We start from the raw sequence: 12,089 nt of genomic DNA on the forward strand, positions 1-12,089 counted from the left end.
TAAAGTCAAATAAAAAAGCTGCTTTAACACTACCCTCACGTAGAGATGCAGCTCTTAATATTCCTTGGCAGTGGTGTGCATGTGTGCGTACTCGCGCGCGCGCGTGTCCGTCCATTCTCTTTTAACTTTGACAAAAAATTCGAAATACAATTTTAAATTTCAGCATAAAAATGGCAATAACTTAAAAACAATGAATGTAGGTCAGAAAATCACTGCTATGTATAACGCTCTCTTCGCATAATATTAAAAAATAAAGTGTTCGTATTTTGAATATATACAGTTTAAGTGGATCAAGAGATATCTATCTAAGAAATTAGAAATAATTTTTGCCAATTAGTTACATTTCCGGATTCATATCAACTTTTTTTCTTGTTTTTGCGTTATTTCTCGAGCGATTGACTTTGACTTACGGGACATCCTGTATATAATAAAATTGTGCCCATAAATAATGAAAAAAATTTAATAAAAATAAAATTTATTTGTTTAGAAAACAAGAAAAATTGAAAAATAATTTTATTTTTTCGAAATATCTTATTTGAAAATAATAAAATATTACACTTCTATATATATATATATATATATATACTATGTATGATTTATATATTTATTATTACATTTTAATTTAAAAAATAAAATATTTTATATTTTATTTTAATATATAAATATTTAACACTTGCTTATTAAAGCACATATTTTTTAGTATTCTTGTTTTAAAATATTTTATTATATGTTACTTTTTAAATTGACCTTGATTCAATACGAAAGAAATCTCTTGGTGAAATTTAAGACATAATATATGAAAAAAAAATGTAAGATATAAACTATAAAATTAGAAATTAAAATTTTCAAAAAAATGTGTACAATATTATATAACATTAATATTTAATTAATTATTATTATTTTACTCACCAATATTCCATTATTGATATGTTTAAGTTTCCATTTCAATGAATTATCAAATTTGGGGAAACTTTTTTTTATCAAATTTCTAACTAAGTCAGCAAATATATATAATATATAAAACACTATTTAAAGGAATATCAGAAACATATGGATTACTAAATTAAGATAACAGTAAGTGTATATGATACTATACATACATTCATTTGCTACAGAATTATTTAGATATCATTTGAAAGGATGTGTAAATATCCAAACAATATGAATTATAACATAAAATTGCAAGAAATGTTACACGTTATGCAAGTGTATGAAAATTCTACAATACATGTAGATTCTAAGAATGTTACAAGAATATATTTCCTTTATGGTATATCTTTATTATATTATGCAAAAAATGCATTTGGTATTTCCAATTTCTGCTTTTTAATATGTATCTCATGTGAGTACACTAAAACGCATATTGAGAAACAAAAATTAAACATGCTATTCATTTTCTCGATGTTCTGCACAGAATATAATCACGCATTGTACAAATGTTTTATATAATACAATTTATATACAAAAAATATACAATGGTCAAAGATTAGATCTGATGACGAAGAGAAGATCCACCGAATCCTCGCTAAAATACGTCGCGGAATTAAACATCGTCATCCTAACAAAATCTATTGTCTTCGTCTGTAAACAAAATATTGAGTTACATTTTACCATAGCTTCCACTATTGGAAAAAGTAAATTATTCAATTATTTTTCCATATGATGAAACTATGGATCACATCATATTGATTTTTCACAATTGCAAATGCGCTCACAAAAACATATTTAATCATCGTTTCGTTAATGTTAATGAATTTTTAACATATTGATTGTTCCGTTAATTTAAGTATAAAAGTATAAAAGTATAAAAGTATAAAAGAATTGTACTGATTAATCTCAAGACAAAGCATCGACTCGAACGATTAATTATTCAAGATCCGGTCAAGATATAAGACATAGATTTACCTTTGACGGACCTACGCGGTATGGGGAATTTTCCGTTATTGGATGTTGATATTGCATTGTCTGTCTGTATGATTGCATAGGTTGCGTACATTGTTGTTGCATCAACAGTTGTTGCTGTTCCTGTTGTTTCCATTCCTCATATTTTTTCATCGCAAGAATCAAATCACGCTTTTCATCCGCCAAACCAACATTTTGCACGGTATTTTTTACCAATTTGCTATGTTCTTTCTCGCTTGTTAGCATAGATTGTTGTTGTTGTTGTTGTTGTTGTTGTTGTTGTTGCTGCTGATGTTCCTGTTGATGCTGCTGTCGTTCGAGTGTTTTTTCGCCGGTTAAGGAATTCACTGAGTAGCAAATATCAAAGAAAGTCTGAGCTGTTGGTTGCACCGCGACCGGACTGGGCACTGGTTGACCAATTAGAGTAATCATTTGTTGCATCTCCTTACCCTCGGTATTGTACATCAATGTCGGGAACGAAATTGGAATTCCGGCGGATTGCGCAGGATTAAGAATATTCACAGACTGCGTCTTCGCATCTGCATTGTTCTCATTGTAGTTTTCAACGTCAGCCGAAACAGAAATACCTTCTGGTTGTGGCGCTATAAATCCCGGAAAAGATGGTGATTGCTGTTGGCTGACCAAACTAATAACTTGCGACTGCAGTGATTGCTGCGGCGGTGACAAAACAGCAACGGGCAGTTCTGGGAAGAGTCCCGTTCTCAGATTCGGCAGAAACGCGTCTATTGCCCTCCACGTGGGCGTCCAAAGATTGGAGCTCGGCACTAGAACGTTGATCGACGACATCACCAGCAACATATCCTTTAGCGACTCGGGGATCGCTTTAAATAACTTCTTGCTGTTGTCGGCATGCATGTACATCCGTAGAAACTTCAGTACCGTTAACCATAATGGCAGAAAATCGGGTAGAGTCAGAAGAGGAGTTAGATGATCAAGAAAAGTTTTGGAAACCAGCTTCGCGGCCATGACTCTCGTTTCTTCAACGCCGATAGGATCGTTGGCTGCAATCGGACCCAGTAATTGCGCCAACAGTGGAAATAATACTTCCTTTAGACATTGCGACCACTCTATTACGGTCAGCTGTGCCAAATCAGACTCCAAGATTTTATCGAGATATGAGATTGCCGCTATGCGTACCTCTTTGCGAATACCGCAGCAAAGTCGTGCGATAGTTTGCAGTAGCGGTCGCCAAGCTCGCGACCACGGGGATATACCATCACCAATGCTACCTTCGTCTGCCCACCATCGGAATATCCATGCGATTTTTGTATGCAGCGTCTTCATTACTTCCAACAGCTGCTTGAAGCTCTCTTGATGGCCGACCGACTCCTCCGTAGAACTGCATACTCTATTTTGTTTTTCCGCGTGCAGCACCGCTTCGGCGAACGTTCTCATGCAGTTAACGCATAGATCAAAATTAAAGGGTGTAACATGCGCCATATCAAGCACCAGGAGATTTAGGCTTTCGCAGCATTTAACGAACGCCGCCGAATCGTGCGGTTGCAAATCACACGCCAACACTATTGTGTCAGCGGCTACCGGAAGCGGCGCTTCTGTACTAGTTGGCGACACTAATATCCATTCCGGTACGAGACTAATAGATCTAGGGTCCAGAACTGATGCCCAAGCGTTCGCCGTCTCCAAGACCATGTTGGACCGTCTAGGCGCCAATGCGCCTGCACCAGCGCACTTCAGAAGGCTGAATACTACCTTCCAAACTTCGGCGCTGTGAATATTAGCGACGCCCATTTTCAGCAACTCAAATAGACCATAGGCGATTTGTCGAGCTAACGGTGCGGTTGTCGCAGACGGCAAATGGGTCAGAGATAATAGAGAAGACAGACACGCAAATTCCTCTCTGCGTAAAAATATGATAGCCAATCTCAGCGTACCCACAGCTACTCTCTCAAGCAAGTAAGGATGATTCTCACGCGCAGCTACCGTTAACAGACGATCCAAATGATCTTGGACTACCGGCCAGATACATGTTACTCTATCGCGATTTTGTATGGTTACTTTTAGCAGTAACTCCAATAGAAATATAGATATATCTTCGTTATTAGAATTCACCGAAACTAAAGCACTAACGAGAGAATTAAGCGATTTACTCTGTAAAATGATAAAGATTATTAAAATATATATTAAAATCATAATTGTAACAATCATGTATCGTCAAACGTCGATTTACCTGAAAGAACTTGCTTTCCTCTATAATTTTCTCAAGACAACATTTGGCGATAAATTCCATGGCCTTCTTTCGCGCGGTCGCCTCAGCAGGATGTGACACCGGTGATGTATCGGCACTATAAATGAGAAATTGAGGAATGAGAATGTTCCTTGAAAGATCGGAGAAGCTTGTTGTTGATTACCGGAGTAAGGATATTTTGCCAGATGGAATGATAAAGTCCTCCGCCTCTGTTAGGTTTTTCGGCAACAACCTCGCCTCATAGAGCGATTGTAAACAATCGATAATATTTTTCCAAGAAGCTCTCAAAGCATCCCCGTGTAAACGCGTTATTTTGAAGAGAGTATCAGCAGCCGTTTGGAATTTCGAACTTTCACCGAGATGTAAAACCACTTGCTCAGGTTTCCTGCCGATTATCAGACCTGTAAATTTACACAGACTCACTATAAGCATATCCAATTCGCCGCACATGTTATGATAAGCACCGATAGCCGCGCAACTGAAAGAGAAAAACGAAAAGTTAATATAAATGTTAATATAAATGTTACAGTTAATATAAATGTAAATTTAAGATAGCTAAAGATAGATAAAGAGAAAAACACAAACCTAAGGAATGTTTCAGTCACTTTGTGCTGCAATCTGTCTGGTGCTTTATCGTAAGCTCGACAAAGAGCACTCACAATCGGACCCCATGCGTGCTGGGCCAAATCTTTATCGATGAATTCTCCAGAATTACCTACTTTCAAATATATACTTTCAGGCCCGGCACCTCTTCTCAATAAAACTTTCCATAAATAATTCTCTTTTACCAATCCAGTTTGTTCCGCCGGCATTACTATTTCCTCTCCTCTGCACAAATAATAGATAGATGATACTTATTTACGATTTGAATAATCAGTCTATGTCTCATTTTGTAACACTCACTTAATCGAAGTATATATCTCATCTAACATATCTTGATCGAAATCAGTATCGCCATTAACTTTCTTCAAATTTCTTTTAAATTCGTCGGCAGTCATTGAATTATTTTGCCTCTTTACATTATAATTATGCTGATCAACATTTAACATGATAACCGCATAAGCTAATGTAAAGGCGGCATCAGCCGAAGCAAATGGTCTACCATTGCTGTCCTAAACGCAATAATGATTTGTTACTCAAACTTCACGCCTGTATTATTTCTAATAAATTTTAGATTATGTATACTCACATGCCAATGCTCGGCAAATTTCTCGAGTAAAAGAGATATAAGAGGAGCTTCCCCGGGTAATCTGAACGATTCCAAATAAAGTCGCAGCGCTTGATCGATTCGGGTATTTCTTAAATCGAAATTATGCACGAAATAATTGAGAATGTTTTTGTTTTCTTTCTTGCTGATGTATTCGCCGATCGCTTTCTTATCCAAACCAGGATACTCTCTTAGAAGTTTTGCGACTTTTTCGGGATCCGAATGACCGGGAGTACCACCTAGGAGACCGTGTTCCGTAAGTTTCGCTATACCTTCCCGTGGATTCTCATTAAATTTCTCCGTGCCAAGAACCAACCACTGGAAATAACAAGGAAAAATTCAGTCCATCTGAAGTAGAAGTATCTGACGTAAAGAAAAGCAAAAGTATTCACCCGCTTGTTTGCTTTTATAGCGAGCAAGTCTTCCCGTGTAGGTAGATTTAATGACGCTTCGTGACGCGATGGCTTGCACAACTCGCCTTTACAACGAATCTTCATGCCAATGATCAGCATTATTATGGCGTCCAAGGATATCAATTGTATGGTGTGCATACCATTAGTTATTGGTAGAGAAACATTCTAAAAAATAAAAATTTTAAATAAAAATTTAAATAAAAATTTTGAAGACATAAAATTCCTGATTCCATTAATTCATAATATTTATAAGGAGAGATACCTTAGAAAACATTTTCATAAGTTCTTCGTACAAATTCGTGCAGTAAAGCCCACAGTCGTAATTTAAATATAACTCAGCGGGTAAACCGGGTATTCTCCACAATCTTACTATAGCTTCTACAAATCATAAAAATTTATATCGTCAGTATATATCGTGCATTTGCATATTGTATTATATTTGTTAAAATAAAGATGTACCAAGGGCTAATTCCCGTTGCTCGTATGATATCCTATTAGATTCGGAAACAACTATTTCCATTAATTTAATTAAATAATGTTCCAGTTGAAATTTTAAATGTTCTCTTTGCGATTCAAATAGCAGGAATGATATTTGAAGATCTACAGCGAGGATTGACAATCTGTCCGTTCCGAGTAGCTAACAAATTCAAAACATAATATTTATCTCATTTCCTCATTAATAAACATGAAATGCAATTGTAACAGTTAATTAGTTTCTCTTACCAAGATTAGATTTCTACACAAATCATCCTTCACAAGCGCAAGTAAAGATGAAAAGTTAGAAAGAGCGTCGGCGGCGATCTCCAATGCCACTTGTAATAAGCTAAGACCCAAGTGGGTCATAATTTCATTGTTTTGCTTGTCGAGAGGACTACATAGAGAAATAAGAAATCTGAATAGTTCACGGACGCATAACGCGCCGTACGATGCCCGCTGTTGTAATGGAATAAATCGTATTCCTTGACTATTCACATATTCCTCGATTTGCTCAGATTCCTTCACTTTAGATGTCTTGGACACATTCTCGTCTATCGATAAATCTTCCACGCTATCAATCGGAGATTGAACCAAATCGATGCTTTTCTCCTCGTCGCCTGCACAATCATCCGAAAAATGTGAAGACGTAGATATTATTACAAAATTATTTATTTTAATGTTTAAATTGAGTAAAAGTCAAACTTGATTTTTGTAAAACAATTTGACCCTTATATTTATTTTAAAATGGCAAAAAAGACAAATACTTTGACTTTCTGAGACAGATTGCTTAATGGAAGATTCGGATTCATCTGTATTCTTCTGATCAGCTGTATCTTCTTTCTCTATGCTCTTATTTTCTGCCGAGACTGCGATTTTATTCTCCACATCGACATTTTCAGCATTGTTCGCTTCAACTGTTTCTGTCTCGTTCTTAATATCTCTGTTGCTTACATCTTTATCAATCTCCTGCTTCTTATTAGCCTCCTGATTATCCACTACTTTACAGTTGTTAAATGAACTTTGTTCATTTTCAGCAGTATCTTTGTTAATAATTTTAGCAGTATCTTTGGTAATAATTTTATTCTCATTCTTATCATCCTCGTTTTTGTCAATACTTCCATGATTCAATGATCCCTGCATATCAACGATATTACCAACTGGTGAGACGGGAGTGGTAGCCAAGTGACTAGCTCGTATTTTGTCAACTGAACTTGAAATATGTGGTTCTTTCTCGTCAATGTCATCCGTGGTAGATTTGGACTTTTGTTTCATATAACTTTTGTGTTTTCTACTCTTGCTGCGAGTATTTTCCATATTGTTTGCTCTCATTTTCTGTTAAAAGATATATATATAAAACACTGTATATGATATACAGATTCTTAAATATAATAAACTCACTTTTATGTTCGGCAAAGCTCTGATATCGTCAACAAATTGAGGTAACCTGGTGAATAAATGTTGAACCATATCCCTCAGGCAATGTTCTGCGGTTTTTCTAAGTATTTCTGTAAAAATATCTTGTTATATTTGTGATTTGTTAGCAAAATGTGAAACAATATAACTCACCACTGAGACGTGTTTCAAAACATATCCTAAAGCAACTCAGCATAATTTCGCATACACTTTCATTAGAAAGATAATCGCCAGCAGATGAGAGCATGAGGGCTCTCAGAACTTGCAGAACTCGCATGAGGACCACTCCATCACCAGAAGCATCAGCACCTACAAACCTCGCATGTGTAACTGCATCGGCAATCGCTTCTACGCAAGATGCTATAGCAGGATGATTAGGATCTAAAAAAAACAACATATATTAAATTATAAAAAAAGAAGAAACATTATTAAAACTAATAATGATTGAAACTAACCAACGAGACCATAAGAAATTATCTTATTAACAGCAGACAGTGCTAAGCTAGTCACAGGTCCTGTAGTTTCTTCAGATCTTATAATTTCCAGAAAAGGAGTGAGAAAAACTGCAGGCTCCAACTGTGATAGATCTCTATGTTCATTTAACACTTCCTTTAAGGTATTCAAGCCTTTCATGAGAATGTCCTGATTGTCATCCTAAAAATTAAATCAGAATGAACTTTCTAGAAAGATTTAGTATAATTCTAGAAAGATTCTAGATAAATTTTAATCTTAATTTGATCTACTTTATATTTTCTATTAGTTTTAAGAATTAAAATTAAGAGACATTGGTACAAATGGGCTACATGGGATAAGCGTCAAAGTGTCAGCTGCTAGAACAATATCACAATATATCCGATTTGATAGAAGCGATAATAAATGTGTATTCCCACGCAGATGCTAATCGTCTTGTCCATTTTCATCATTGTATATTAACTTCAATCTCGATTTAATTTATCAGCTTTTTCTAATTCTTAAAATCAAAGAAAGAGCAATAAAGCAAGTTAAACCAAGATTAAAGTTAATTAATATTGGTAGAAATGGACATCGTTATACAGATAAAGGTAGCTAAGATTCTAACCTGGTGAGACGACCATCAGGCACCACGTCGCATCGCCGTCCCCAGGAGACATACTTCGCCCTCGACAACGTACAAGCCGCCCCTACAGGGGCCCACAGGCCTCGTGATTCTGTTCATCCTCGTGTGATCTCGTTACGCCATAACGAAAGCCCAAATGCGATCAGCACAACGCGGTCAAATAAATTCGAACACCGGACGTTCCTGAAAATCCGTCACGTCAAGCTGCCACTTCCCACCACCGTCTCAACTTCCAACGCGGTAACCATCGATCTATCCATCAATCATGTCGACCACGAATCTCGCGGCCAAATGGCAACGTTCGATTAGTCGATATTATTGAGAGCGTGACGTTGCTGCACCTATCGCAGGCTCATAGCCCTCTCTATTTTCCGGCCAACAAAGACTCGACTAAATTTCACAAATTCCTGAAATAATGTCCGCAATCACAAAAGTCTAGATTTTCAAAAGGCAAAGCACCAGGAAAATATAATCGGCAGGATCGATAATTTTGAAAAATTCCAGAATATGATTCCACAATTTTCAACAGGACTCTATAGAATTTTCAGAGTTTTGAAGCAAAAATGAAAGCTTTTTATCTGTTTATGAATTTAATATTAAAAGAAGCTTAAAAAGAATTGAAAAGTGTAACAAAGATTTATCATTGTACAATTAAAAAGTTGAAAATAAACAATCAATAACATAAACTGAGAATATATTAAATAATTATTAAGAGGAAAAGAACTTTGGCACCTTGAACCATTATGTTCCTAATAACATATAATTGCCATATACAATTTTCTTGAATTTATATAAAAATATTTATATAATCCAAAAAAAATATTTATATAATTTATATACTAATTTATAAACTAAGCTTCGGATAAAGTTTTGCAAAAGGAAAAATTATTTCAAAATTTAGTTAGGAATTTGTTGTTTAAAGGACAAAAGTTTGTTCTGCATAAATTCCAAAATAATGTCGATAATATCCCACATTTGCACATCCCTGATTCTTGTACTATTTCAGAAATTCCCATTACACAAACGCTTTTATTCTTACAAAGTATACATTCTTAATTTTTTCTTTGTTCGTGATATCACTCGTCGACAACGCCCCATGTGCACGAGACTTAATGCTAACGGAAAACTCATTGTCGGTCAATCACATCAACAACAGTCGATGTAGTCATGTTTTGTATATTGAAGTGGTTCTATCGACTTTTTAGTTGTTAGTTAATCGTTTTCTTGCGGGGAGTACTTATAGTACTTACAATAATATAATCACAGTTGCAGGTAAGAACAAATCTTAATCTTCTGATGTTTGCCGCATATCATTAACCACCACTGTGTCCCGTATAATCAATTATTATCGAGATTCCTTTGTATTCTCACATCCCGCATCCTTGCTTTTATGCGTAAATTTAGGACATTTGCTGATGATTGTCATTTTTTTTTTTATTGAGCACAGTCGACAGAACAACAGAAGGTCGTTCACTAATGACGATGTCGATTAAAATCAGCAAAACGCTATAACAAAATCAAGTGTAAAATAATTGGATGGCAAATTGAATGTAAATTGTCATTCTTTAATAAATTCTTTCTTTAATAAATTTTGATAGATTTGATAGTAAATTTTTCTTTTAATGATATAGCACAATATAGCACAAACTTTGCAGTTATATTGCAATAATGTTATTAGAGCTTAGGAATTTTCCAGAATTATCCATCAGATAATTTAAGTTTAATTGATTAACGACATGGATAATCGAATATCATCCGTTGTTTCTAATCTAATCTCTATTAAATGATAAAACTTATTCTATTCATGTTAATAAAATAATAGATAATATCTAAATTAATGGAAAGATCATTTTTTAATTTAAAATTAAATCATTTTGCTAACACAAAATGAATAAATTCTATATAAATTCCTATAACATGTAATTGTTGAAAAAGTGACTAATAAATTCAAGTAGCATCTAAACAAGTATGCAATACCAAAATTCTCGTTTCTTAGAAAAAAGTTTCTATATTACCATTATAGAAAATAAATTCTGTAGTGTCACATCCCAAATAAACATTAAGTACTTTTTGAATCTTTAACTGAACTGTGAATGTTAATACATGTAAGGCTAAATTCTTAGACGTAATTGAATGGATGATCTCATAGAATGGGTTCAGTTTCCAGTACGAGATCTATCATGCCTTCGACACGAGATTTTGTCAATGAACTCATCGCAAAGGACTCAGTCGTCATATTCTCCAAGACATCTTGTCCTTACTGCAAAATGGCCAAGCAGGTTAATAATTATTGCCAATGGTTAATGATAAGCTTATAAACTAATTGTTAATTATTGAAGTTGAATTTTCTATGTATTTATCCATTTTAATCTTAAAATTCGAATCGAATCTTTGGACAGGTGTTTGATTCCTTGAAGAAAACGTATACAGCGATAGAACTGGACGATAGAGAAGATGCCCAGGAGATACAAGACGTATTGGGCGAGATGACGGGCGCCAGGACAGTGCCCAGGGTATTCCTCAATGGAAAATGCTTAGGAGGCGGTACCGATGTGAAGAGACTGCATGAAAGCGGCGAACTCGAAAAAAAATTTTGAATTTTTATCGACGAAGTGTATTATGATCAACTATAAATAATTTATTATAACGAGAAAATTTATTCTAATGCAACAAATAAAAAATATTATCACTGTACTTATTTTTAATGCGAGAGAGAAGAAATGAATTTTTAAAGAATTTTTCGTTTTCTATTTTGACTTTTATCTCGATGTGTTCTTCATTCAGAATTAATAAAAAAAATCATTTATTGTCAAGACACATGTTAATTAATATCGTTCTTATTCGTAACTGTGTTTGCTTAAACCTTACTGTATATAGAAACAGTCCATGAAATCAAATAAAAAAACTCAAACTCTAATTCAATTGGAAGAATTAATTTAACTTATATAGTAAAATTTTCTTACATGTTAAAAATAATGAAAAAACTAATTTTATTCAATATTAACAATATGTATATATATGACGGATTAACCGATTAGTTAAGTTAATTGCAGTTCCAATGGAGCTATTTTTGAAAATCAATTACAATCGATATATAAAAATCGACAAACTAAATTACATAAAGAAATCCTTAAATTTATCATATTTCTCAGAATTATCCTAATTAGACAGATTTAGGAAATAGAAAAGTTTCTGCGCGACAATGTTGTGTGGTATAAAACGCAGGCCCGTTCCTCTGACTGTACTTTCTGCACCTCGCAGCTTTTCTCAGCTGATCTCATCCCGAGGCAGGTGAAACAACAATCTGGCGCAATAATAAAATCGACGTTGTCAGCGGTACGGGGCACCGCGGGG

At 34.6% G+C, this 12,089-nt stretch overlaps 2 protein-coding genes across 3 annotated transcripts; one reads left to right on the top strand and one right to left on the bottom strand.

Annotated features, from left to right (window-relative positions):
* Positions 1-1,259: 1,259 nt before the first annotated feature.
* On the bottom strand, positions 1,260-9,038 carry LOC105431281 (Golgi-specific brefeldin A-resistance guanine nucleotide exchange factor 1-like). The gene is made up of 16 exons (XM_089071660.1): positions 8,718-9,038; positions 8,095-8,293; positions 7,793-8,020; positions 7,625-7,731; positions 6,991-7,558; positions 6,473-6,843; positions 6,209-6,386; positions 6,012-6,127; positions 5,729-5,914; positions 5,319-5,654; positions 5,033-5,241; positions 4,715-4,957; positions 4,293-4,607; positions 4,112-4,226; positions 1,906-4,032; positions 1,260-1,581 (listed from the first exon to the last, which is right to left on the bottom strand). Exons 2-16 carry the CDS (start codon positions 8,270-8,272, stop codon positions 1,480-1,482), a joined length of 5,379 nt encoding a protein of 1,792 aa, XP_088927786.1. The 5' UTR covers positions 8,273-8,293; positions 8,718-9,038; the 3' UTR covers positions 1,260-1,479.
* Positions 9,039-9,806: 768 nt separating this feature from the next.
* Positions 9,807-11,652, top strand: LOC105431238 (uncharacterized). Of its 2 annotated transcripts, none has more exons than XM_011645293.3 (3): positions 9,807-10,007; positions 10,885-11,014; positions 11,135-11,652. In XM_011645293.3, the coding sequence occupies exons 2-3, from the start codon at positions 10,886-10,888 to the stop codon at positions 11,330-11,332; spliced, it is 327 nt and encodes a 108-aa protein (XP_011643595.1). In that variant the 5' UTR covers positions 9,807-10,007; position 10,885; the 3' UTR covers positions 11,333-11,652. The 2 variants fall into 2 exon arrangements, with proteins under 2 accessions (XP_011643595.1, XP_011643596.1); XM_011645294.3 differs by having other exon boundaries at positions 9,812-10,007; positions 10,896-11,014.
* Positions 11,653-12,089: the final 437 nt, after the last annotated feature.

The sequence above is a fragment of the Pogonomyrmex barbatus genome, unplaced genomic scaffold, assembly GCF_055798465.1.
Source record: "Pogonomyrmex barbatus isolate J1 unplaced genomic scaffold, ASM5579846v1 scaffold12, whole genome shotgun sequence".
Taxonomy (NCBI): Eukaryota; Metazoa; Arthropoda; class Insecta; order Hymenoptera; family Formicidae; genus Pogonomyrmex; species Pogonomyrmex barbatus.

Excerpts from the sequence above, each read along its gene's own strand:
- LOC105431238 (XM_011645293.3), top strand. The coding sequence starts at position 10,886 with ATGGGTTCAGTTTCCAGTACGAGATCTATCATGCCTTCGACACGAGAT. Across the intron at positions 11,015-11,134 it reads ACTGCAAAATGGCCAAGCAG|GTGTTTGATTCCTTGAAGAA; the intron begins GTTAATAATTAT and ends ATCTTTGGACAG.
- LOC105431281 (XM_089071660.1), bottom strand. The coding sequence starts at position 8,272 with ATGAAAGGCTTGAATACCTTAAAGGAAGTGTTAAATGAACATAGAGAT. Across the intron at positions 6,387-6,472 it reads TGTGTAGAAATCTAATCTTG|CTACTCGGAACGGACAGATT; the intron begins GTAAGAGAAACT and ends TGAATTTGTTAG. Across the intron at positions 5,242-5,318 it reads AATTTGCCGAGCATTGGCAT|GACAGCAATGGTAGACCATT; the intron begins GTGAGTATACAT and ends TATTGCGTTTAG.